Below are 26,726 nucleotides of genomic sequence, written 5' to 3' on the forward strand. Positions count from 1 at the left end.
TGGGTGTAAGGGGAAGGCTTATTATGAGAGAGGGAAGTGGTAATCCTCTTATAGTGACCCTGGGTGGCTGGTGACATGGTTGCAGACCAGGTGTTGCTAAGGTCCCCTTTTGGCCTCCTGTGTGACACTTCTCCCCTGGTGAACCCTGTATCTGCTAAATGGACAGAGATAGTGGTGCTGATATGTTAATGTGTGTCTGGGTGTGTGTAGAGAAGAGGCACATTCAACAATATAGGTGTCCTAATCATTCATATCTAGTTGTTCGTGTCTATGTGTCGACAGAATTTGAAATCCCACTTTTAGCTTAAATAAGATCTGGACTGGCATCGTTGCTACTGCTGTAAGCAGATTATACTTCTGAGAGAGCAGAAGGTAAAATGACTCTCTTCCATATAGTTATCATGAGCGTGACTTTACTTGTCTGTATATGAAAGTTTCTATGTCTTTAAGAAGCATCCTGTTCAAAAGGTCATCGAGTGCCAGTCTTTGTGTGTGAGTGTTGTGACCATTTAGACCCTTACCAGGCAGCAGGATCATACTCGGCCCAAATCCTAACATACTCGTCCAGGTGGTGAGGTCCCAAGATGGATGAGTCCCTTGTCAAGTACTCAAAGTTGTCCATGATGACAGCCACAAAGAGGTTCAACATCTAAACGCAGAGCAGGAGATCCAGATGAGAACTCATCAAAAATGAATGTCAATTGATGTAGTCTAGAGTTTTATGGGTAAGATACTTCCTTACCAGGAACGAGCAGAGGAAGATGAAGGAGACAAAGTAGACATAAGCAAACTCGCTGCCACACTCCGGGTTAACATTGCCAGAACGTGGATCGCATTCCTTCCCTCCAAGACATGCCAGCATGATTTCATGCCATGCCTCTCCTGTAGCGCTCCTGTGTCCATGGAGTTGTGTGATTGGACAAGGTCATTATGGAGGAGGTGGGGTTAGAGCACAGAGAGCCAATCACAGCTGAGTAGAAGCACAGGAGTACCTGAAGAGCAGCATGAGGGCCATAACAAAGGTCCGGAAGTTATTGTGCTCGTTGATCGCACTGTCATCGTCCTCGATGAGGGCGAGGTTCCCAAACAGCTGTCAAACCAACAATGACTGTCAGATCCTGCTCTAAGCCAGAACATTTCAGCTTGTCTTAAACCAGGGACCTCCTGTTAAAAACAGTCAATAGCAAGGGTGCCTCCTACTCCTAATGCATCACCTGTTTTCATTCCAACTGGGGGGGGGGGGGTTCCCTTTGAATGTTCAGTACTTATAGTCATACCAATATTTCATACGTGGGAACATGTGGGATTAGGGCAAAGCATCAGCCGGTTACTAACCTGCATCCCAATGATGGCGTAGATGAAGAAAAGCATGGCAATAAGCAGGCAGACATAGGGCAGCGCCTACAGGGACAAGCAAACATGCCAGTCATCCAACCAGAGTCTCCAGGCCTCGGCTGCTGAATGTGCATGGGAGGGGGGTCTCCTCGTGGCTGCGGCCGGCGCAGTGCGCGTACCTTGAAGGACTGTACGAAGGTCCACAGCAGGATGCGGATGGTTTCTCCCTGCCTGAGAAGTTTGATGAGGCGGGCCGCCCGGAAGAGCCGCAAGAAGCTCAGGTTGATGAAGTTCTCCTGGAATGCAGAAGTGTGTGACCGCAGCAGAGAGAGAGACAGAGAAGGAGAGAGACCAAGAGAGAGATAGAGAGAGTGAAACACAAACCAGACAAAACACATAGAGGGGGAGAGAGAGAAAGAGAGAAATGAAAGGAGGAGAGAGGAAAAAATATGTTAGTACGTCGCCAATATGTTCCCTCTCAAAAGCCAAAAAAGTTGGGGGAAAACAAAAATAGACTGAAGGGACTATGGGAATGGAAGAACCCCTTGTTTGAACTGAATATAACTAAAGGAGAACATTAACATAGGAACTAAAGAATCAAACCCTCATCATCCAAACGGGGAGAAAAAAAAATCTAGAAAAAAAAAGACAACCAAATGCACTGATCTTTCAGGACAAGCAAGCCAAGCAGTCTGAAGGCGGCCCAGGACACTTCAGCAGGCTGCACACACTGAAAGCAGTCAGCACCTTTACCCAAAAAAATGCTGCCTGGCTTCCATGGTCATGTGACGCTCCATGGTTCACAGTGTCATGATGACGAGCGAGAAGATGACGGCTGGGGGGTGGAGGTGAAGGAGCAGGGGTGGGGTGGAGGTTCAAGGGGCGGGGGTCTATGTATGTGAGGGTCTGTGTAAGTGTGTGTCTGCGTGAGAAAGTGTGTGCGTGTCTGTGTGAGCATGTGCGTGAGTGAGTGAGTGTGTGAAGGAGTGTGTGGCTGTGTCAGTGAGTGTGCGTGAGAAAGTGTGTGAGTGTCTGTGCAAATGAATGTCCGTGTGAGTGACTATGTGAGTGACTGTGTGAGGGTCTGTGTGAGGGAGTGTCTGTGAGTGAGTATGTGTGAGTCTCTGTGAGCAAGTGAGTGTGTGAGTGTCTGTGAGAGTGTCTGTGTGAAAGAGTGTCTTTGTGAGTGAGTGTCTGAGAGAGTCTCTGAATGAGTGTATGTGTGAGTGCGTGTCTGAGTGCATGTCTGTGTGAGGGTCTGTATGAGTGAGTATCTGTGTGAACGAGTGAGTAAGTGTCTGTATGAGTGAGTGAGTGTTTGTGTCAGTGTCTGTATGAGTGAGTATCTGTGTGAACAAGTGAGTAAGTGTCTGTGTGAGTGAGTGTCTGTGTGCGTGACTGTGAGTGAGTACAGACCTCCCAAATTTTTAAAAGTTACAATATCTTCCTGCGTGTTTCTTTAGAGGTATCATTCCATATACAGGCCATGGGTCTCATCATTGTATTTTTTATGTTCCAAAGGGGTGGGGGGTATTTATTCCTTTGTTTCCACGTTACACCCAATTTAAGAGCAATCCAGTCAGCTGTTGACAGGCCGCAGGCAAGAGATGCAGGCGAAGCCTAAGAGATGTGTGAGCGGCTGCTAACTACCCAAGCCTGGATGTCAGCTCACCATCGACCCCACGGGCAGAGAGTGTGCAGGGGGCAGGGCAGTGAGCTTGGGGGGAGCGTCACATTGGAGCGTTCATGCAGTACCGTCTGCTGGGTGGTGGGGGGTGGGGGGAGCATTGCCGTGCGTCACAAGACTGGTAAAAATCCTGTCCAGAACATGCAAGGACAGGCAATGCGGCACCCGCATGCTGGGGCGGCTCGGGGACGAGCCAATGAGATTAGACAGTGGCGGATGGACATGGTGACGGAGGAAGCCTTCTGTGCATCCCGTGTCCCTCCCCAGGGAACGAGCGGGTAAATAGTTCGAGCGGCCCAGGGAGGGCACATGACTCAGGAATGAACACAGACGGACGTGGGGCAGTCAAAGCTTTCATTTAGCTTGTCAAATAGGGAGGAATTGCTTTTTCTCTTTTCAGTTACATCGTAAATTACATTATTTGTGTCGCTTCGTCAAAACAGCTCGTGTACCACATATTGTCATGGTCTGCCTGTAGCTACTGTGTGTGTGTGTGTGTGTGTGTGTGTGTGTGTGTTTATCATGGGCATTTGTGTGAGTGGCAGCATTGTGTATCTCAGCGCGCCATTGCTACTGACACAGGGCTTCTCCGTGCCGTGCTCCATGTGCTGCAGCATAGCAGGGCGTAGCAGAAAGCGAGCGCGCGGGCTGTCCGTGTGTGGCCATCTTGAGGCCCGCAGCCAGACGTGGACCTTCTGCTCGGTGCACCGCATGCAGGAGCATCCAATCACGATTCCTGGCGGCAGGACAGGTCAGCGTGCACGGCCTTTGTCCCAGAGTCAGACGCCGGACGCCCGTACGATCTGCCCCTCCAGTGTGTTGTCGGCCTTGACTCCGCCCCCCCCATCAGACACGATATGTGTGTGAACTAATGGTGTTTGTGTCTGTGCATGTGTGTGTGTGTGTGTGTGAGACAGTTCTACATCAGGCATACAGGGCTCAAAGCTACAAGGCTACAGAAGCACATGCGATGAGATCACGCAGTAAATGCACTAGAGCTATATGAACTACGAACCAACCGGTTGCTATACGTAGACGTGTATGAGCATATATATGCATATATATATGCATATATATATATATATATGCATATATGAGCATATATACACATACATATATAACAATAGTTTAATATATATATATAAATATATTTATATAATATATATATTGAGATATATGGGTAGGAGTGCATTGATTAGCAACCAGAAGACATGGTTGTTATGGAGACACCAATTCATGGATGGACACGAGTTTTATAGTGCATTTTGATTGGATGAATTTATCAGAAGGCGTAGACGCCAACAAAGCAGTATAAAGAAAGCATGTAAAAAGATAAAACAAGAAATAATCATTATGTTTATACTGTAGGGATAAACTTAGTTTAATCAAATGTTTTCACATATGCAAGCTATCATTTTGTGATCACATGTGTCATAACAGGCAGAATTTGACTCAAAAACTCCCATTTACACTAATGCTGGTATAGATGTTTTAGACATATACAACACATTTTCACACCAGACACAACGTATACCGACTAGATACAGTAACTACATCTCCAAATATTCATACAAAAAATGCTGAATTCTTCTTATTATAACCTGTACACAGACAGACATTTAATCAACAGAATCACTTTAACATTATCCAACCATTATCCTGATTAACTTCTGTATTCTATGATTAAATGTTAGTCATAGCAAAGCGATTCTTTGTCAGAAGCTACTCTTGCAGTAATCAATGAGACAGTTCTAAGGGAGTTTCGCCTTTTTGATTCATAATAGTTCATGAGACCATGCTATACAGTGGACACAAACATGACCACACCTCCCACACCCACCTGCCCCTACTTACCCATATCTCTGTCACTAAAATGTCAGTGATGCTCCCAAGGACTGTGACACAATCGAAAATATTCCACGCATCTTTGAAATAATTCTTTAGTAGGAAGGGAACAGACAGGAGGAAGCCTGTTAGCATATTAGCATGTACAGAATGGTGGCGATTTAGTCTTCAACAACAAAGCCATGTCACAGTCAACAAAAGCCAGCACGAGATCCGACCTACACCTCAACCAGAACCACAACACCCATACGGCATGTGTATACCTTTGATTTATCCCAAATACTTTCTAAAATCTATCAGAAGGTTCTGCTCAGTACGGTCTGCCTTACTCATTTCCTTTTCTCTCTACATCAGCTTCACGAGGCCATGTACTGTTCTTAGTTACAGTTACAACTGCCTCTGCATTTTCACACTTTTTGTACTTTGCTGCAAAATGTAACCCTGGCAGGTACAACCCTATAAACAAACAGGATATGACAGGATCGCCATCTCTGGTCAGCTGGCTGGAGTGAGATTTTCGATTCGCTGCAAGTCTGCACACACATGCACACGCATTTACACGGATGTGACAATTTTATTACCTTATAAATAGTCTGTATTGGCTTGCATATTGCCCCAATGCTTTTGATGTAGCGAACTTTAGGATTATAATTGAATAATATAGATTTACTGTAAGACTTCTTGCGTGAGGGTGTCACGACAGATGCCTGAGAGTTGGCGACCCTGCTCTAAACATAAAGCTCATGCCTTGTAGATCATCGCACACTCACCAGAAATCCAAAGGCAATGATCTTCAGCACGCACTCCATGGAGAAGAGGGAGGTGAATACAATGTTGAGGTACTTCAGAACCACGTCATATTCATTGGAGGATCCGTCATACTAGGTTTACACACAAATATATGTGCATGTCCATAAGTAAAAGTAACCAGAAGAGAGACATACAAAACAGAAAAGAAATAGGAGCAAAAAACTCACATGCAGCAGAACAGGAAGTGCTGAATAAGCAAGGATCCGTATATATAAACTGCTATACTAGTTTTCATGAATCGAAAGGTTATAAAAAAAAGTTTGCCATTCCAAAGCATCAGAGTGATCACGGATTAGATATGTCCACCATATTAAGGTGACATAAATGCCCTTGACTGTGTTTGTTGGCAGTAAACCAGAATCTCACCTTCATCATGAGGACGATGGTGTTGAGAGCGATCATGGCCATGATGGTGTACTCAAACGGGGGAGACACCACAAACTGCCACATCCGGTACTGAAAGCTCTGCTTGTTCTGTGGCATGTGACGCGTTAGAGGCTTGGCATTGATGGCAAAGTCTATGCAGGCTCTCTGAAAAAAAAAGCACAGAAGCAACGCATGTGACCCCCCTGTAAAGATGCAAGGTGGCATTTTGGAAGAGGAACTCACCTCGTTCTTTTCCAAGCTGTAGTCTTCCATCATTTTGTCTCCCTGCTCCTGGAAGGTGATGATGATGAGGGCCACAAAGATGTTGACGAAGAAAAAGGGGAATACAACGAAGTAGACCACGTAGAAGATGGACATCTCCATGCGGTAACCCGGGCTCGGGCCCTGATTCTCATAAGTCGCATCCACGGAATGTTTCAGAACGCTGAGGAAGGGAGAATTAACAGATGGGATGTGTGTGTGATCCCTTTTGTTTGAGAGCTATATAAAGGTAAGAGTGTGTGTCTTCGTGAAGGTCAGAGACACTTACTCTGGCCATCCCTCTCCAGTAGACACAGTGAAGAGGGTAAGCAGGGCCCAAAGGACGTTGTCATAGTGGAAATCATACTTTTTCCACTCCCGTTTCTCTGACCTGACCACCTCCTTTTCATACACCAGATATTTCCCCCTGAATCAGCAAAGCACATCATAAACACTCCCAGAGACATGAATGCATCACTTTGCCATTGACTTTCCACAACAACGCATACCTCCAAGAGTGCTTATAAAAAACACAGCCATTAAGAAGAGAATCAGACAGATCTATAGGTATGCAAACTCTAATTAAGGCCCGCAGCCAGAAGCAGTTACACTTGGCCAATTTTGGTGGCATCTGAGTGTGACATTTGTCACCACTTCATGTCCTGACCCCCACCCCACCTGCAGTCATGCTCAAACTCCTTGGACTCGTCGGAGCAGTAGAAAAAACGGCCTTTGAACAGCTGCACGGCCACCACGGCAAAGATGAACATGAAGAGCATGTAGACGATCAAGATGTTGAGGACATTCTTCAGAGAGTTCACCACACAGTCGAACACAGCCTGTTCCGGGGATTGGAGAGAAACACGAGCTTAGGTCATTGGGGAGGGGCCAAGGAATAACCAGTGTAACTTCAACACACCCGCATACAAGTACACTGTGTTGAAATACCATTTCCCATGAACCCCTTATGGTGATAGACACAAGTACAACACAAGTACAAATATAGTACAAAACTATGTTTGATTTGATCAAGAACGGTACCTTGAGTTTGGGCAGACGTTTTATGGTCTTCAGAGGACGCAGCACCCTCAGCACTCGCAGGGACTTGATAGTGCTTATGTCTTTCCCCTTACTGCTCCCCCTGTTGGTCAGCCAGAACATAGCAGTCAAGAATGGAGGGAAGGGGTAGACTCACAGGCTGGCAGTGACAGTCAGTTAAAGGATGTTGCTCAGCTCAGACACCCATACAAGGACAGCGATTCCGGAAGTTATAATTCCGAAGCCATTCTTCTGGACTGGAATGCTACCGTAGGCATGTTTGATAACTCCTGGTTTAAATTGTAAACATTACGCAGGATTACATTTGAAAATATCCTTCATGGTGTTTCATGGTGAGCACCCCTGGTGCCTTGGTGAACATCATAAAGTGATGGACAATAGAAGCTGCATACTGCATAGAGAGCACCATCTTGTGGGGTCAGAAAATACAGCAAGTGGTTCATGGAGTTTCATTTGGCCATCACTATTAGAGGTTTTAAAGAATGCAACACAGAGTCTGATGACCTTCATGGCTATCCACCACTCACAACAGTTCCTTCACCCACAGAACCACGGCCTACATGCTGCACCTCCGTTGTCAACAGTACCTTGGTTAACCTTCTCCATTCATCTGTATTCCTCTGTATTGTCAACCAAAGCATAACACTGATTGCAATAATCTGTACCCCAAAAAGCATGCCAGTGTGAATGTGATTCAGACAGAAGATGCCAACCATTCAAGGAATGAGCAAATGCTCTAGAGGATTACTATGTAAAGATATCTGTTTTTCAGATATTCATCACATGTCTCCAGGCCCCGCTCTGTGCTTAACAAGTTTTTCTGACATCACTGTTAATATCAAACTGTAACTTCCTAGTATATTTGTCATGAGGGAGCAAAGAAGTTTTCAACGTCATTCATTCATTACTGTTGTGATCATTCATAGAATCAGCAATAGACTTGGATATCTACAGTGCATTCTGTTTGGTCTCTAGGGCAGGCCGTAGACAGACTAGTGGCATTAGAGGGAAGAAAGAACTAGGCAGACAAAGAGCCAAGAGGAAGGCCAGGTAGATGGGAAAAAGAGAGGAAAAGCCTTCTGGGTGACAGACAAACCATGCAGATCAAGAGGAAGAGAGCGAGGAGGAGAACTTTACCGGGTGCTGCTCCTGTTGATGTGGTCAGGTCGAGAGAGGGAGGGATCAGTGACAGCAAGAGAGAGGCAGGAAGAGAGCAGAGAGGAAAGAGAAGGGGGGGGCAGGGGAGGGATCCGGCAGAGGAAAAACATCCATATGAGAGACAGACAACAGAAAGTGCAGACGGCAAGGCCCATCCCAGTTGCAATCCCCAAAACTCCACCCAACCTCACCTCAAAAAGCCCATCTCTAAGCATCCGTCTGGTCTACGCTACACAATGTGAGGACACAGATGGAATCTGACAATCACAGCCTGCTAGGTCTGTCAAAAGAGCCCACTTTTCTTCATGGTCACCAATTGCCTGGCCGTCAAGATTTGTATTTGAGCTTCGAATAGCTCGGAACGGATTCCAAAAGTCAGGTCGAGCCCAGGAGTCTATGGAATGTAGGCTGGTTTATTCCTCGCTTCAGATGAGCGGCTCTGCACAGCATCCTGATCACCAGGCATCCTGATCACCAGGCTTGCCCTGCACTCCCCTCAGTGCTGTTACATCTGTGTTCCACCATCCCAAGTACCCTGTCCTCGGGAAGCACCCCAGCTCCATCCTGCCACCTGTCCCCCCCCCCCACCCCACCAAGCCAGCTGACCAAGGGGAGGGGAACTTAGTCCTCTGACAGCGGTGGCACGTGGAACTGGGTTTACGCCATGCAAGCAAAATGGGCAAGTGCGCCACCTTGTGGATATGCCCCGCCCCTGCAGCGTGGGACGGCAGGCTGCCCCTTTAGCGCCCAGCCCTGGTCACACTATGCCTGACATTCACAAACACACCGAAAACACGGTACACTCTAAGCTGAAGCACTCCCATATGAGTTGGCTCTTCTATAGTAGAGAGGAACAGTACATCACAAAACCATGTGAGGCAGCTGCTCAGATGTCTACTATAGAGTCCTGGAGACCTGGGTTCCACTGTGATACTGGTACACCAGGGTAAATATGTGAATACCCAGTGACTAGCCCGGAGCCCAAGGGGCTTATGGGTAAATTGGTTGCAAAAGTAGCTGGGAGTTTTTGGCAGTAGCTCTGCTGGAATAAGCCTGACAGCAGTGGGCTCTAGGGGGCGCTGTGCTGTCAGTAACCCAGGTCTGGTGTGGCCTCATATGGAGGGACATGGAGTGTGTAAGCTCTGGCCCCAGAGTCTTACGTGGGAATAGGCTGGTTGGGTGGGGGGCAGGCTTGATGGGGGCAGTGTCATAGGCGGCCCCCGGAGATTGACTCTCTACCCCGACCGGCCTCGTTGGCTAATGAACATGTGGCGTGTGATCTCGCGGTTACGGCAACGCCTGCAACACGCCTGCAACACGCCTGCCTCTCTCCAGCTATGATACTCAAAGACAAGCTTCCACCGGCCACCTGCATACTGAGGGCTGCAGGTCTGACAAAACATCTTCATTACATACACTGTGTCAAAACTGTACCTTCAAATATCTTGTATTACAATATACTCCCATTCAGGTAAAATGCCTTTCTTAATTAACAGCTTAAACATAAAGGGCTCCTACTGAGTGGGTCAGGTTATCTGTCTGATCTCCTTCTCATCACTCCATCATGCTGCCTTCTGGTGCTGACAGATTTTGGGCATCAGACGCCTACCTGTGAAGTCTGCGCTCTGAAGCGATGGACAAAAATATCTGCCCCAAGCAGATATTTTGATGAAAGAGCTCATTTAATTTTGTTCCGAGCATCACTGGGGACAAACCGTCACTTGTACACGCCTTTGTTGAAACAATGAATGCATACTTATCCACTTCGGTTTATTTTCCATCAACAGTATCACTTTCTAGCCTTAATTGGCTGTATCTACATGTCAATCACTCTGGGTGGGTGCTATCTATAAGCCCTGGTCCAAAAGCTTCTTAGCTGACCAGTCTGCACATTTATTAGGCTGTATTCTATAATTTGATGAGTCTAAACAGCACATTCTGATTTTGCAGAGTTCGATGTGTCTCTGGGTCAACAAGTGAGGGGTTTGAGCTTGACTTATTTAACCAATCAACGTCTTCATTGTATGACATCACTGCATTAATTAAAACCAGTGTTTTCTGTTAAGTGGCAAGATGTACAGATTTCAAAAGTTAGTTATTATATTTGATAGCTAAACATCGACAAAACAGGAATATACTTACCAACAAAGGCTGAACAGAGCAATGTAAGATTGCGTCTTTATTTCATAATGATAATAATAGTAATAAAAATAATAAAACTTGAACCAGCAACTTGAACTTAAAGCCTTACGTCATTTAATGTCATACCTCAAACAATGTTATTGGTTAAAGAACTGAAACGCAAACCCCTTCACTGGTGACCCAGGAACACATTGAAATTAGGATGCCTAGTCTAAAAGAGTCCCTTCTATATAAAGGTCAGTTGCACTGGCCCAGTCTAACAGGATAGGTTCTAGAAGTTTCAGTAACTCAGGCTCTATAAATTGTGTTTTCCCACAACAGCATTAATTGAAATAAATTTATTTTTATATAGCGCCTTTCACAACACAGACTTGACAAAAACTTCAAACGTAGGCATTCTGCATTCCTACAGGCCGCTGCAATCCCAGGGGTGTCTCAGACCAGAACATCCCAGATTTACAATGTCATGCCGACACATACGCGCTATACCAGACTGCCTCCAGGCCTCCCTGCCGCTAGAAACCCAGCCCTCCGATCTACAGCAACTTCCGCAGTCCAGGCATGACTGACTGCCTTCTCCTCGGCCAATCACTGGCCAGAGGACCCTTCTCCTCGGCCAATCCCTGGCCAGAGGACCCTTCTCCTGCACAGTCGTCCAGCCCCTAGCAGATGGAGGGAGGGGAGGGGCGTCCCCTGAGGACAACATGCCGGAAAGAAAGCGCAGTGGGGTGATTTATTTATTTTTTTTAAAAATCGGCAAGTTTACAAACCTATCGGCCCGTACGTATTCGCCATACTGGGGACGTCGATAGGTTTTTTTTCTTTTTTGTCCAAATGCCACTATCTACTATACAGCCATTCACATCTAGATGGACACACATATATACCATATTCATACACATTTATGTACGCCTTCCTCAGTCCTGTGGTCTCCGGCCTCCTCGCCCGTCTCCTGACGCCCTGCTCAAGGGACTTGGTTAGTATTACAAGTCATCAGGATCAACATGAAGAAACACGGCAAGGGGAGCACAGGCCGGATGCAGTGTGAGGGTCCCCCCAGGGTGGGGTGGCAATACCCAGCACGTACGTGCGCATCGATTGGACGGGAGGCGGATCGACGGACAGGCAGGAGGCGACACGGAGCAGCAGAGCGGGGACCTGGCTTCCGGCAGGGACATGCCAGACTATGGACATGTGGTCCATTTCTCGGGTTTCTGTTAAGCATCCTCGTGAGTTTTTTCAGCGTAGGCTTCCCATTTCTGCATCCAGAGGATAGGCCCAACGAGCGGTGAGACAGCGCCCCCTTTCTGTTAGGCATATTCTTTTTTGGGGGGTTGGGGGGAGGTAACGGTGACAGGAAACTTTGTGTGGCTAGGCCGTTCAATGACTCGCCAGGGTCCCGCCCACTGGATGCCATAATACATGGATCCTCGTGATCTTAAAGAGACAGTGCAGTGCATGGGGGGGGGGGGGGGGACGCGTGCATGTGTCACTTCGCGCTCTGGGGGTCGGTGTGCTGCCGTGTCACCTCTTCGGGCATTGCAGGATCCCAGTCCATGTATTACAATGCAAACTTAAATGCAATTTTTTATTCAATTATCTTTTGCAGTTCCTTGCATGAAGCCAGAGCACAGGCGTGTGCAGGACCTGAGGGAACGAGGAGGATGTCCATATCTGTTAACGTGTCTTAAGCACACATATGTCCGTGTTTCTGGACATTGGAGATAAGAATCATCCTACCACTAGGATGTATCAGACTCCTCCTTGGCTCCAGCTCGCCCCCCAGGTCCCAAGCCCCAGGCCGCGCCCTTCACCCACCCACATCCTCCCCTCATCCGGGCCCCCCCCCCCTCCCAAGCAGGCTCCCCAGGCCGTGCAGAGTAAGGTGTCTGAAATACCTGCTCCGAGGGACAGTGGCCTGCTGCTTCTGAACCACCTGGGCACTAAAGGGTTAAAGGTGCCTGGTGTCGTCCCCCCCACGGAAATGAGCCATGGGTCGGCCAATTGCTGAGCAGGGGGAAGGTGCCAGGGTGGACCAGGGGTGGGGCTACTGCTGACACGAAATGACTGACATATGAAGAATGCGGTTATATGAAGATGGAGGGAGGACGTGGCCTGGTGGACTGACACTGTTATGGTGCTGTGAAGGACCAATCAAATGAGGGAAAGGTGGAGCCACGGAGAAACCCAAAGAGAAGCCAAGGGGGATGACTGCAGACGAGCTTAGAGAGTCAAGAGAAGAGATGCAGAGCAGAGACGGGGCCTGGATTAAATTGCTCTGGCCTGAGCAGGCGGGTGCAGGGGCCAGCTTGCTGGGGGGGGGGGGGGGGGGGTACACAGCACAGTGAAGTTTGTGGCAATCACGTGGGTGATGACGGAGGAGGTGCAGTGGGATAGAGAGGACGGCTGAATGGCGTGAGTGGAGGACCAGGCCCCGAGGGAGGATGGCTGGGCGTGTGTGTCAGGGGGGGTATGAGGAGCACTTACGTGAAGGCGAAGGCCACCAGGGCACCACTAACCACTATAAAGTCCAGGATGTTCCACAGGTCGCGGAAATAGGAGCCCTGGTGCAGGACCAAGCCTAGGACCACCATCTGCAAGACAGAGAGACGGGCGTGAGCTGGCAGCAGCTCGGTCTGAGCCAGACCTCCATGCAGCATGCGGGCAAACACAGCTAACCCTCCCATGACATCAAGAGAGCCCATTGATTCCTAACTCTTACAGAGATTATCACGCAAACCGAGTCTGCCCAGGTATTGCCAGCTCCCTGAAAGTGGCACGTGACGGCAGTGTTCAGAACTCACCTTGATGAGCATCTCAAACGTGAACACGCCGGTGAACACATAGTCGAAGTACCGCAGCACCTGAGAACACAGAGCGACAGCTTGGAATGAGCCGGAAGCCTAGCAAGGGTAAAAGCTGACGAGCGCAATGGAAGGTAGGGAGAGAAAATCAGGAAAGGGAGAAAGCCACAGGGTAAAAGAGTGTTCTAAAGAGTGCACGTCCAAACCAGTCTGTATGTCAGTCACAGCTTTTAGCAAATATGTTCCAGAACATTGTGAGGTCAAATCCCCAATCAAGGAAGCAGAACAGCTGCATGAAGCAGCAGCTGCCATCTTTATTTTGATAACAAAGACATGCCACAATTACAGGACACCCCCAAGGAAGGAGATGCAGCAGATGTATTAACAATGGACAGGTCGGGCGGCTGGGGGGGGCAGCTCACATTATTGCGGGGGGAATCTGGCTGAATGGGGTCCTCCGCCGCCAGGGCGATGCTGCTCATGGCGATGACGGACAGGATGCACATCTCGAAGTAGCGCAGCGTCACGATGTAGTGGCACATCCTGCGGAAGCTGCCGGCGAAACACGAGACGGCGTCAGGGGCCAATCAGCAGCCGCCTCCACCGAGATTCTGGGCCAGCGGTCATGTGCGTGACGGCGGGGCAGCTTACGGGTTGGTGGTGGACAGGATGAACATGGAGCTGTAGGGGGGCATGGGTTTGGGCCCGTCTTCGTCGCCCTCTCCGTCTCCATCCTCGCCCTCCTTCTTTTCCTCGTCCTTCTTAGGTGCCGGTTCCGTGTTGGCGTTCTTGTTCACTGGCAGAACCAGGTTGGGGTGGGGGTGCGGTAGTGGAAATATATTTCATTTAATAGGCATTCATTCTTCTTTTATATATCTTGTCCTATACAAAATCATGGGGGTCTGAAGCTTATCCTGGAAACAAGGAAGGGGTAAATCCAGGACTGGGAGTGATCCCATCGCAGGGCACTCACATGGATGATCGGACAACTCCTAATCATCATAGCGGATCATAGAGGAAACAGAACAGTCACAAGCAACTAGGGACTAAAGTGTCCCGAAATTAAAAAAGCTACAAACCAGCACAAACATTTCTCTATTCTAGATGGGGGGCCAGATTAATAATCTCAGAGTAGTATGAGAGGGGGCATATTTCAGAACACAGTTCAAAAAAAGTTCTAAGAGTATTTAGAAACACATAATAAAAATAAGAAACAGTGACTCAGATGTAGGATAATTTTGGAGTGAATAGGGAGTACTGACACATTAATTGTTTCCTCTGAATTTGTACATAATTTGTATGTATCTTTATTTTAAATGTCAGTTTATTTTGTCCATAGATAGCAATAGTTTGACGTGGAATTAATAATAACATTTTGAGAGTGGTGCTGTACCATAACACAGGCGTTTTTATAAGGGTTTCTAAGTACATGCTTCATTATATCAGAGCTGTTTGTGATTTATGTCATTAAGGCTGCTAGTGTTTCTTATCGTATTCGGTTAATGAAAAGAACAAAGTAAAGCAATATCTTAATTACGTACTGCTACTATTTAAGAGTGATTCTGCCGACGTGATTCTTCTGTATCTTTATTTTTTATGCTGCAGTTTTTAAAAATAGCCCACTTTCGTCATATGTTCCCATTTTGTCAATCCCCCCCATATTTTTACCTGGAATTTACACTTATAACACTTTTCTCATAAACGGCGTAGGTGGAGAAGCAAGATGTGGAAATCTAACGAAAAGCCTGAAGTGACACAAGCCACTGACTGACATGCGATTATTTTTATCTTGCTGAAAGACCAGTGGGGCAATGGAAGGGGGACACCAGAGATGTCAGGGGGATACCCCATGATGTCATGGGGGTAGCACACAGGGAATCGAACCTCAGGCCCCAGGAATGTGAAGCCACTGTCCTAACCATGGTACCACTGTGACATAATTAAAAAGACAATGAAATATCTTGAATATGTATGCATGTAGGTCAAACAGATAGACATCTGCCAGTATGGAGGGTGAGAGAGGCATGTCTTCGAACCAGTACTGTTAGAAATTCAGAGAGTGCCCTAGGTTAGATTTGCTGCTTCTGAGACAATGTGAAATATGCTTGTAAGTCAGCACCCCACCAGAAGGTGGCGCCCTATGCAGTTGCCTATGTTGCCGGATGGGCAGGCCGGTGCTGCTTCCTCCTTACCCTGCAGGATGGCATTGCTGGAGGGGTACACAGGAGGCATGTCCAACACTGTGTGCTCCAGCTTGTTGGCCACGCTCTTCCTTAAGTTGTCGGGGCACATGGGGACAAAACCACCCTCGGGGGCTCTCCCGGGGTTACCGGCAGGCACCTGGGGACAGGAGATGGGAGCCCCGAGCTCCCCAGCGTTAATGGCAGGCAGGGCTGGCGGGGAGGGGCTGCGGCTGAGTCCCACCGCGGTCCTCATGCCCGGGGCCTGCGTGGCCAGCTGGCTGTTCTTCACGTTGTCCATGTCCTCACTACGCTGGCTGTCCTGCCGGGGAAGTCCTTGCTGGACCGGCCGCATGGTGGACAGGTAGGGGCCGTTGCCCTGGCCCTCTCTACCATGGGAGGGGGCACGGGAGAGATCAGAAGAATGAGGCTATGTTTGCAAATATTATATCACATCATTACTCACACATAAATCAACATAATATCCGTCGATCCCTCACAGCTGCTTATCCAGTACAGTGTCACAGTGAGCCTCGATCCTATCCCAGGAAGCACAGAGGACACACTCATACTCAGAGCTAACTCATACCCAGCCTGCTAACTGACTTTACCAGCCTCCATGATTACCTTCACAGGTTGATTTTGCTCTCTTTGGTTTGGTACCGTGCTCTTTTATCCCATCTTCTCCCAGCTGCCTGCATACTCACTTCCTGGGGCGGTGAGGCCGCATGTGCTCCCTGTCCCTCCTCCCGTCGTTGTCGGCGCTGGATTGCACACCATGTCGACTTCGCCTCGGCCTCCTCTCCATGGCGTCTGCATTGTCGCCGTCCTCCACCTCATCGGGTCCTCGGCGCCTGGCCCCCCGGCCTCCCCCTCCTCCGTCCTCGTCCTCCAGTGGCCGGCGGTGCTGTCGGGGCCGCCACTGCTCTGGCGGGCCCCCCCCCTCTCCGCATGGGGTTCGGCTGCGGCCTTCCCTGGGCCGGCCTGCTGGATTCCTGTGGGGCTGCCTGCGGTATGGCTCACAGCTACGGCCTTCTGGACAGTCCAGGTGGTTGAGTGACAGCTGGCTCTGGCTGTGGGGGCCCCGGTACTGCTCCCTGGAGTCCGCCCTCTCGTAGGACCTGCCGCCCCCTCCCCCACCCCCGGCCCGCTCATTGTGGCGCACCTGCTTGCGTAGGAACTCTTCAGCGCGCTGCTGGCTCAGTCGCTGGTCCTGAGACACTGGGTCACTGGGCCTAGTCTTGTTGGTGTTGTTGTTGCGGTTCTCCACCACCAATGGCCGGTCCAGGTGGGTCTTCATGTGTCGCGAGTAGGCCACCTGCTTACAGACCAGATATCATAGAAGAATTTGAGTCAATGCTCACTACCAGCCTCTAACTTCATCAGCTAATTGCTAATCCTCACCTTCCATTGGTCCTCGGGGTCCAGTTCATTGTATAACGCCTCACGACTCGTCATCAGGTTATGCCTACGAATCTCGCTAGTCCGCTGTTCCCACACTGATTGGCTGGCCCTCTGGTTCTTCTGCTGCTCCTTACTAAACAGAGTTAGGAATGAAAGAACATCATGAAGCATCATAAATATGGCTTAGGTGACACCAAAAAGGTATTGCTAACACCTGCAGCTTTGACAAAGAGCTTTGGCAAGATGGTGCACAATGCCAACAGCCATCTTCCTCTCAAATCCAGGAGTTCTGATTTGAGAAAAGCCACGGAGCTTGTAATGGTTTGGACAATGAAAAAGTGATGAGGAATAAAAACAATGAGAGTCTCAAAGAGAGTGCAGCAATCAGCGGAAATGGGTTGGGAAAAGTCACTGCTGTCCACAGGCAAACCAAACAAAATGCTTAGCCTACGATGCCTCAGGGTGTGTGGCAGAGCTACAGAGAAGAGCGAGAAGGAGCAGACAAAGAGAGACCAAAGAAGTGGAGAGGAAACATTAACAGAAGAACAAAGGAAAAGAAAAGAATCAGTAAATGAATAAATACCAGTTCAGAAAAGTCTCTGTGGTGCTGAGACGCTCAGTGTTTACTGTCACTCTGAGGAGGAGACAGTTGGGGTGAGATGACACTATGGACCATGGGAATGTAAAGAGAGCCCTGATAGATTCCTCCAAGGTCTTTCCACAGTTTTTTTCCAATCTAGGCTCAAGTGCATAACATGCGAATGAGCTTAAAACAATCCTCATCTTCTATTAATGACATCTTCAAAGTACTAAGACAGTGGTATCATGGTTCTACGATTTACAGAACAGTACAGATTTAGAAATGGTCCCAGTGATTCCAGATTCTAAGTTCTCGTGTCTGCTGTCCAAGCTGCAAAGTACCCATTTACATATTTCTGGCATGTTTCCAGTGCCGATGTAAAGATAGTCACCATGGTCACACCTTGCCTGATGTTCACAGCTCGCCTCACCATGATAGTCTGTTTCTATGAAGCCAAAAGCATCACATCTGAGCCCAGAACATGACTTTGTGCGTGTGAGCTTGCTGACTCTCCTATCAATGGTAGGATAGCCCCGGGACTCAATGCGCTAATAAAAGTGAGTAAAAGTTCCTCTCTCCTCAAATGTCAAACTGGAGTGATGGAGCAGCGATTCTACGCCCATTTTCCGCAAAGTAATGAACTCCTGATTTCTCTGGATGTCTGGGAAGCATCAGCATCCACGGCTAGTAGACAGATTCTCAGCATTTTTCACTGTGACATTCACTTTAGCAGAAAGTACTTACGCCGCGATGGAGAGATTGGCTGCCGACAGTGGGCTGACCTCTGCCATCTCCTTGGCTTTCTGGAGGGCGATCTTCTGGTTGGTGGCTTGTTCCTCCTCCTCTTCATCCTGCCGGAGATTCCGGGGAGGAATGCTGAGATTGGTAGCAATTACACCTCCAGTGTACAATACTGGGTGAGAGTAAACTCTTACGGAAGTTGATTTCGGATTACAAGTTTCCTCGGCAGAAAGGTGTACTTCTGATGTACACAAACATGAGGTAGCTTTAATTAGTAATTTATGACATTTACTGTATGAATGTATGACGTTAAATTGAAACTTTAGAAGGATAAAAAAAACAGAAATGATACAAACACACGAGATGTATTAGCGTACAGGACATGAGATGAGCCTCCTAACCAGTCATAACTAGGAAGAGAATGAAGGAAAAATGAATGAAAGTTTGGGTGATACCAGCAGACTCCTATGAGCTGAATTTGGAGTGGGGTGGGGCGGAGGGGGGGTATTACCTTAGTCAGCTCTTGTGCATTGGCCAGGTTGTCCACAGCGATGGCCAAGAATACGTTGAGCAAAGTGTCTGAGATTGAAAAGTTAAAGAGTACACACCATATATATGACAGGCTTTAGCTGTCTGGGATTAGCTGCAAAGCCCTCCTGTATCTCTGTACTGGGAAAGCAGATGGGAGATGATTGGGTAGGTGTGACAAATACAGGGTTTTTAATCTTTCAGTGATACACTTAGTGCTGCGTCTCCACACCAAAAGAGGTACTGATCAGGATACAGTTCCCAAAGAGCGTGAGGACAATGAAGAAGATGGAGTAGATCATGCCATTATTAACGCCACCCTGAGACTTGATTCCGTAGTACATCACCACGTTCCAGTCCTCTCCTGTTAAAATCTTGAGGGGGGGGGGGGGTAAATTCAATCCATCAAGCAACATCAAATATGAAAACAACAAAAACTGGGATCATTACAAAAGGAAAACCACTAACGATATAAATTAAAGACTATAAATGAGCTGTGACAGTGCTGAAAGATTTCATTGTAATCTTTATTCTCTGACATATAAGGTGCTGTCACCGGTGCCGTTCCATCTTCAAAATGCAAGAGGATGGAAGTGATGGACAGTGAGAAAGGAGGACAAACTTCTGGGATGCTACCACCACATGAGAAAAAAGGCGGGAGGGAGACTGAATCTGTCGTCACTCGTCTTTAATGATTCTTACCTGAAACACTGTCATTATTGCTGCTGGGAAAGTATCAAAGTTGGTGGATGGAGTGCCTGACTCAAAATTGAACCTGCAATGGGAAATTAAAAGGGAAGGGGTTAGGAAGGCAGTCAGATCTACTAGGAGTGAAGCATGGGGAGGGGGTGTTTGTGAAGGGGCCCTCTGGGTGGGGGAATGTGGTTTGGTACTGACTGGCCCCCGAAGAGCTGCATGCCCAGCAAGGCGAAAACCACAATGAAGAGGAAGAGCAGGAACAGCAAGCTGATGATGGACTTCATCGAGTTCAGCAGGGACACCACCAGGTTGCGCAAGGAGGACCAGTATCTGCAATAAAGGCACCCAGTTACAGACTCATGGTTATGGTCAGCTTCCTCATTGCACAAATAAAAATGACCATCATCATGTTCAAAGTCATCATCACCATAACCATCATCATCATATCATCAACTTCTTCATCATCAAAGTCATCACCATCATCATCAGTCATTACCACCATCATCAAAGTCATCGTCATCATCACCATCACTGTCATTGAACTCATCATCATCAAATCATCATCAACTTCATCATCATCATCAGTCATCACCATAATCAGTCATCACCACCACCATCAACATCATTATCATCATCATCAAAGTCATCACAATCACCCCTGTCCTCAGGGGATATCAGACCTCAAAGTAAACATCAGACTTTGCACCATATGATTTCACACTGAGTGTGAAAAGGGACGGGCCAACACACAAGGTAGCGTGCATGAAGCGGGCACGCTAGCGCCCCCGTGTGGCGACTCACTTGGTCACTTTGAAGATCCTCAGCAACCTGAGCGCTCGCAACACGCTGATCCCAAAGGAAGTGCCTGGCTTGATCATTGCCCATATCACCTCGAATATGCTTCCCACAATGACCTGCCACACACACACACACACACACACACAGCTTTGTGTTAATTACTGTACAACACTAAAGCTACACCCATTAGTGTGTATGGTAGCATGGACTGGCTGCAATGTATGGTAAAAATGCTCAAGCTAATCTGGCCACAATCTAGAGCAGTGTTCCTCAATCCAGTCCTCGAGGAACCACGGTTAGTCCCGGTTTTTGTTTCAGCAAAAATGTGCCCTGTCTGTGGGACCCCGAGGACTGGATTGGAAAACACTGATCTACAGTAAGCACATTTTAGTGTCTTCTGATAATACATTTATTTATTAGATGCTTTTGTCCATAGCACAAGTACAGACCAGACAGCAACTGAGAGAGCAAACTAGGCCAGTCACAAGGCCAACTGGGGTCAAGGGCCATGCGCTGAAATCGCTCTGCTGACCACGAGAGTTAAATTGCGACCCTGTCATCCAGAGCCACAGAGAAATTCACCGTCCTGAATATGTTTATGAACCTGATCATAGAGGCTAAGCGAGCCTCCATTTGACGAGCACGAGGCAGAAAGCGACTCACGGCACAGTCGAAGCAATTGAAGGAGGAGTGAAAGTATGGCTGAGTGCCCAGTCCGTACATCTTTATCAGCATCTCCAGCATGAAGAGGCCCAGGAAGATGAACTCAGCATAGACTAGGACGGAGAGGAGAGGAGAAGGTAGCAAGGGGAGCGAGGGATTGAGTGAGGGAAACAAAAAGATACATTACTGATCCATGTGGGGAAATTCTCTTTATGATTCCCCCAATGTGCTCTCTGTAGGTGAGAGCAGGCTGGCCACGAAGGGCAGCCACCCATAGCAGCAGCCATGGAGCTGAGGGTTAAGGGCCTTGATCAAGGACCCACAGATGTGCTAAGGCTGGGGCTCGAACCAGTGACCTTCTGATCAGAGACACAGAGGCTTAGCCCAATGAGCCACGCACAGCCCCTCATGTTACAAGCTATATCACATAAATCACTTTGGTTCCCTCTTTTCGGGGAGCCAGGAGTTTTCTGTCCCGGGGTGCAAGCTGGAGAGAGAGAGGACCTGTGGTGGCAGAAAGAGGGCAGCGCTGCTTCACCATCAGATGCTGGGCTCACAGGAAGATCATCGATTTAATGCACCAGGATGAGCCGGGATTCAGCACTCGGCAAAATGGAGCAGTATTGACAGCTCAGAAGGTGACTGAGAGTCATGGGATGGGCCTGAAATCCCGGCAGGGTCTGGGGGGCGGGAAGGGGCAGGGGTGGGACTCACAGAGGAAGTCGGAGAGCAGCTCCGGCTGGTCGTAGTGCACGATGGCCACGCACAGCGTGTTCAGGCCCACCAGGCTGAGCACGGTCCAGTAGAAGGCCTGAGTCTTCACCATATGCCGGATGAAGAACCGTAAGCGACGCTCCTTCTTGCTGAAGTTGGAGCCCTCCTTGCCACTCTTGATGCTGGCCCGAGCGAAGGGGGACCCTGTGGAGGGGGATTGTGGGTAATCCGGCAGGGTTACGTGAAAACCCTGGAAAGTGCTGACGCCGTTAAGAGCGTGGCGACGGCGTGCCAGTGTCTGCTTGCCGCTCTGCTCGTTTTAAACGTGAAATCTGCATTTTTAAGGCAACCGAGAGCTCCAGATACATGCTGGTCCAGCCCAGCTATACCTGGAAATTCCGAGACAGTTTTGCAGGACCATTTCCCTGGGCCTTTTCTGGGTATGAAACCTAATTACACCTCCATTATGACAGCTAATTACACCCATGGTGGGGACACTCTGTCATTCTAATGCTACTTCATGTCATGCTGTGAACTGAATGCAGTAACAATCCCCCTGTCTTTTCTAATTGTGAGCTGTTAGGGCTTTTCTACAAATGTATTGACTGGGCTTGCAAGTTGTTATGCTGGTTAAAGACAGAAATTTCTCTACGGTGTGAATCACACTCAACAGGCAGGTTCTGTGCTAATACACTTTGTTTTAAATTTGCCGCCCTCCACACACCGTCGACCCCCCCCACCCCGGACAATGTAACCGTCTGCCCCCCCTGCGGGGCTCTCTTACCCACAGTCATGTCCCCCAGGGGGTCCTCCCCTTCCTCAGGGTTCAGGAGGTCGGTTTTGCTCTTCTTGATAGTTGGTCTTCGTCGTGATCCTGAGTATGATACACACACACACACACACACACACACACAGGTTTGTAATTATATCTTTGTGGGGGCTCTCCAATCATTTTTATGATGAAAACTCTAATCCCAACATGACAACCCTAACCCCTACCCAGCCCTAACCTTAACCATAAGCAACCAAACAAAATGTGAGACTTTTTGTATTTTTAGTTTTTTGATTGCATTTGCAGATCTTTGTGGGGACCCGAAAAAAGATCCCCACAATGTAATATAAACCTAATCCACACACACACACACACACACACAGACACACACACACACAGACACAGGTGATAATATCTTCTTCCTGGCCTCTATTCTACACCCTTTATTTAATGCCTGCTCTCTGCCTTCTCCCTCATTTGTCTCCTTATCTCCCCCCCCCATCACGCTGGCCTTCGGCACCCCAGCACGGCCTGTTCAGCTGTCACTGCTATAAGAGAATGAGAGGAGGCGTCCACCCCACTGGAGGGACAGACAAGAACATGAATAAGGGATAAAGGAGGAGAACGTACCGTCAAAGGGCATTCGGTCGCCGGTGACATTCTCCTCCTCCGCCAAGATGACCTCCTCTAAACAAGGGGGGAGAAGGGCTCATTCAGGCAGCCAGCCAAAGGCAGCTCAGCTCATCACTGTGTCCCCAAAATCAAACTGTCAGGCTGCATGTTAGTGATTGTCTCACTGTGCAGATCAGTCAGCGTGTCAGTCGCAGTGTCAGTGTGTCAGTAAACAGTGTCAGTCGCAGTGTCAGTGTGTAAGTCAGAGGTGTCATTGTGTGTCGGCATGTCAGTCAGCGGTGTCAGTCGCAGTGTCAGAGTGTCAGTCAGCGGCGTCAGCATGTCAGTTAGCGGTGTCACTGTGCATCAGCGATGTCATTGTATCAGTCAGCATGTCGGTCAGTGTCGTCAGTGTATTAGTCAGTGTGACAGTCAGCGGTGTCAGGGTGTCAGTCAGTGGTGTCACCGTGTCAGTCAGCATGTGAGTCAGTGGTGTCAGTGTGTCAGTCAGCGTGTCAGTCAGTGGTGTCAGCATGTCAGTCAGTGTGTCAGTCAGTGGTGTCAGCATGTCATCAGTGTGTCAGTCAGCGGTGTCAGTCAGTGGTGTCAGCATGTCAGTCAGTGTGTCAGTCAGCGGTGTCAGTCAGTGGTGTCAGCATGTCAGTCAGTGTGTCAGTCAGCGGTGTCAGTCAGTGGTGTCAGCATGTCAGTCAGTGTGTCAGTCAGCGGTGTCAGTCAGTGGTGTCAGCATGTCAGTCAGTGTGTCAGTCAGTGGTGTCAGCATGTCAGTCAGTGTGTCAGTCAGCGGTGTCAGTCAGTGGTGTCAGTCAGTGGTGTCAGCATGTCAGTCAGTGTGTCAGTCAGCGTGTCAGTCAGTGTGTCAGTCAGCGTGTCAGTCAGTGGTGTCAGTCAGTGTGTCAGTCAGCGTGTCAGCATGTCAGTCAGTGGTGTCAGTCAGTGGTGTCAGCATGTCAGTCAGTGTGTCAGTCAGCGTGTCAGTCAGTGTGTCAGTCAGCGTGTCAGTCAGTGGTGTCAGTCAGTGTGTCAGTCAGCGTGTCAGCATGTCAGTCAGTGTGTCAGTCAGTGGTGTCAGTCAGTGGTGTCAGTCAGCGTGTCAGCATGTCAGTCAGTGTGTCAGTCAGTGGTGTCAGTCAGTGGTGTCAGTCAGTGGTGTCAGTCAGCGTGTCAGCATGTCAGTCAGTGTGTCAGTCAGTGGTGTCAGTCAGTGGTGTCAGTCAGTGGTGTCAGTCAGCGTGTCAGTCAGTGGTGTCAGCATGTCAGTCAGCGTGTCAGTCAGTGTGTCAGTCAGTGGTGTCAGCATGTCAGTCAGCGTGTCAGTCAGGGTGTCAGTCAGTGGTGTCAGTGTGTCAGTCAGTGTGTCAGTCAGCGGTGTCAGGGTGTCAGTCAGTGTGTCAGTCAGGGTGTCAGTCAGTGGTGTCAGCATGTCAGTCAGTGTGTCATTCAGCGTGTCAGTCAGTGTGTCAGTCAGTGGTGTCAGTCAGTGGTGTCAGTCAGTGGTGTCAGTCAGTGTGTCAGTCAGGGTGTCAGTCAGTGGTGTCAGTGTGTCAGTCAGTGTGTCAGTCAGCGGTGTCAGGGTGTCAGTCAGTGTGTCAGTCAGGGTGTCAGTCAGTGGTGTCAGCATGTCAGTCAGTGTGTCAGTCAGCGTGTCAGTCAGCGTGTCAGTCAGCGTGTCAGTCAGGGTGTCAGTCAGTGGTGTCAGCATGTCAGTCAGCGTGTCAGTCAGCGTGTCAGTCAGGGTGTCAGTCAGTGTGTCAGTCAGTGGTGTCAGGGTGTCAGTCAGTGGTGTCAGTCAGTGGTGTCAGCATGTCAGTCAGTGTGTTAGTGTGCGTGTCAGTGTGTAAGTCAGTTTGCTGGTGTGTCAGTGAGTCAGTTAGCATGCTAGCAGCTCAGTCAGTTTGTGTGCCAGTCATCCTGCATACCTGCTTTGCAGATCCACTCCAGATATCCATTCAGTTCCCTCTCAATCTGCTGCTGCCTCCTTAACTTGAGAAACTCGCTCCTGTTCTCCACACGCTCCCTCTCTTTGGCAAACTCCCTGTTACACACACACACACACACACACATAGTGTGTCAGGGCAAAATAACAGCTCACTGCTGTCACCAGAAGGGACAAGTTCCAATCGTGCTGAAAAGCTGTGATTCCGATTTAGTTATTCTGCTGAAAGTCAACTTGTGTCGTTTGGGGAAGACAAGTGATGTGTCTCACACCTGGCACACTTCCACACTACTGCAGCAGCATGGGCGGGTGGTCCAGGGCCCTCCATTCAGCGCTCAGAGTGAGCGATACAGTACGATGAAAAGGTCGTGTCTGACAGGTATGTGTGTGCGTTGCTAGAGCAATCAGAGAAAATGTGCTGTCTAGAGATTAATAGATTTCTCTTTCATTTTGTTCACTTGGTCTTATTAATGTCACGGCTCTGTAGTGTAAAATATTACGTGACTGGCCCACCTGATTGTCTGCTGGCCCACGCATGCTATGATTTCTGGCTCAGCCACTGCTTACACATCGTATGGTCGTCCCGTTTTCTGTCAGCGGCACTCTTTCTCGTGTGCCATGTGTACGGGGACACAGATGGACATCCTTTAGGTTAGAGCAGGACAGGTGGCCCAACTCACCCGGAAAGGACCCCGAGGACCAGGTTCAGCATGAAGAAGGAGCCGATGATGATGAGCGGGATGAAGTACATCCAGTTCCAGGCGCTCCCAGCGGCGTCGTTGCTCTGGAAGGGGAGATGAATTGGTTTGGGCCGCTTTTCTGCAGTGAGCCTAGAGTCGGCTACTAGGACCAGCATGCAGTGACGGGCAGTAGTGGAGGGGTGTCACTGGAGGGTGCTGTGCATGTGCTCCAGCAAGCCTCCATAACGTCGCACTGGCCAGTCGGGGCTGGGGTAGCACAGTGCCTGCCCCCCTCCTCCCTCTGCCTTTTTCCTTTCTCTTATACACACCTCATCTCTCTCCTCCCCCACACTCCCATAAGGATACCTGTGGCCAAGCAGTTGACCGAGACTGAGAAAGGGTGAAACAGGACAGCAGAGAACGATGAGCAAGGCGATGGGTCGAGAAGAAAGGGGCCTGCTAATAATGAAACTGAATAAGCTTGTCTGCATTTCTGAGTGTATCTGTGCCTGTTTGTGAGCGCCCCCTTGAGGCAGCCATGAGTAATGAGCTGTCAGGTGACTCTCTGGTGTGTGACTCATCGTGACCCAGACGGAATAACGCCCCCGGCTTCCAGGGAGGGACATCCCTCTTAGCAGCAGGAAGGAGAGTGTGAAAGAGCACATGGATGGGACAGGATCTGATGGGGGGGGGGAATTGGCTAGCCAGTGAGGGCCATCACTCACGTAGTAGAGAAGGTCGGTCCAGCCCTCCATGGTGATGCACTGGAAGACGGTGAGCACGGCGAATAGGATGTTGTCAAACTGTGTGATGCCGTAGTTGGGACCCGCCCAGTTACCCTTGCAGTCTGTGCCGTTGGGGCATTGGCGTGCCGATTCGGAGATTCCGCAGGGCAGCTCATCTAGCGTCTCGTCTGGAGAAGCAGAGAGAA

At 49.0% G+C, this 26,726-nt stretch overlaps 1 protein-coding gene across 22 annotated transcripts in view; it reads right to left on the reverse strand.

The window, feature by feature from the left end:
- Positions 1–26,726, reverse strand: part of LOC111845281 (voltage-dependent P/Q-type calcium channel subunit alpha-1A) — an 84,104-nt gene that overhangs the window by 20,745 nt on the left and 36,633 nt on the right. For 15 of the 22 annotated variants that reach the window (XR_011991682.1, XM_072711989.1, XM_072711988.1 and 12 more), the window contains 33 exons: positions 26,521–26,708; positions 25,796–25,899; positions 25,099–25,214; positions 23,177–23,233; positions 22,559–22,648; positions 21,775–21,978; positions 21,061–21,173; positions 20,401–20,513; positions 19,798–19,929; positions 19,603–19,675; positions 19,157–19,274; positions 18,884–18,951; positions 18,376–18,482; positions 17,635–17,685; positions 17,052–17,184; positions 16,355–16,968; positions 15,660–16,036; positions 14,119–14,263; positions 13,890–14,019; positions 13,468–13,527; positions 13,151–13,257; positions 7,346–7,445; positions 6,983–7,143; positions 6,594–6,731; positions 6,287–6,488; positions 6,044–6,208; positions 5,638–5,748; positions 4,877–4,960; positions 1,515–1,631; positions 1,336–1,401; positions 993–1,090; positions 743–893; positions 522–649 (listed from right to left, as the gene is read on the reverse strand). Coding sequence is in view for 21 of the 22 variants with exons in the window: in XM_072711989.1 (XP_072568090.1) it covers positions 522–649; positions 743–893; positions 993–1,090; positions 1,336–1,401; positions 1,515–1,631; positions 4,877–4,960; positions 5,638–5,748; positions 6,044–6,208; positions 6,287–6,488; positions 6,594–6,731; positions 6,983–7,143; positions 7,346–7,445; positions 13,151–13,257; positions 13,468–13,527; positions 13,890–14,019; positions 14,119–14,263; positions 15,660–16,036; positions 16,355–16,968; positions 17,052–17,184; positions 17,635–17,685; positions 18,376–18,482; positions 18,884–18,951; positions 19,157–19,274; positions 19,603–19,675; positions 19,798–19,929; positions 20,401–20,513; positions 21,061–21,173; positions 21,775–21,978; positions 22,559–22,648; positions 23,177–23,233; positions 25,099–25,214; positions 25,796–25,899; positions 26,521–26,708 (4,621 nt within the window). In the remaining variant the exon portion in view is untranslated. The remainder of the gene's footprint in view (positions 1–521; positions 650–742; positions 894–992; positions 1,091–1,335; positions 1,402–1,514; positions 1,632–4,876; positions 4,961–5,637; positions 5,749–6,043; positions 6,209–6,286; positions 6,489–6,593; positions 6,732–6,982; positions 7,144–7,345; positions 7,446–13,150; positions 13,258–13,467; positions 13,528–13,889; positions 14,020–14,118; positions 14,264–15,659; positions 16,037–16,354; positions 16,969–17,051; positions 17,185–17,634; positions 17,686–18,375; positions 18,483–18,883; positions 18,952–19,156; positions 19,275–19,602; positions 19,676–19,797; positions 19,930–20,400; positions 20,514–21,060; positions 21,174–21,774; positions 21,979–22,558; positions 22,649–23,176; positions 23,234–25,098; positions 25,215–25,795; positions 25,900–26,520; positions 26,709–26,726) is intronic. The other 7 variants (XM_072711996.1, XM_072711995.1, XM_072711985.1 and 4 more) reach the window with 3 other exon arrangements.

The sequence above is a fragment of the Paramormyrops kingsleyae genome, chromosome 5 (assembly GCF_048594095.1).
Source record: "Paramormyrops kingsleyae isolate MSU_618 chromosome 5, PKINGS_0.4, whole genome shotgun sequence".
In the NCBI taxonomy this organism is placed as follows: domain Eukaryota; kingdom Metazoa; phylum Chordata; class Actinopteri; order Osteoglossiformes; family Mormyridae; genus Paramormyrops; species Paramormyrops kingsleyae.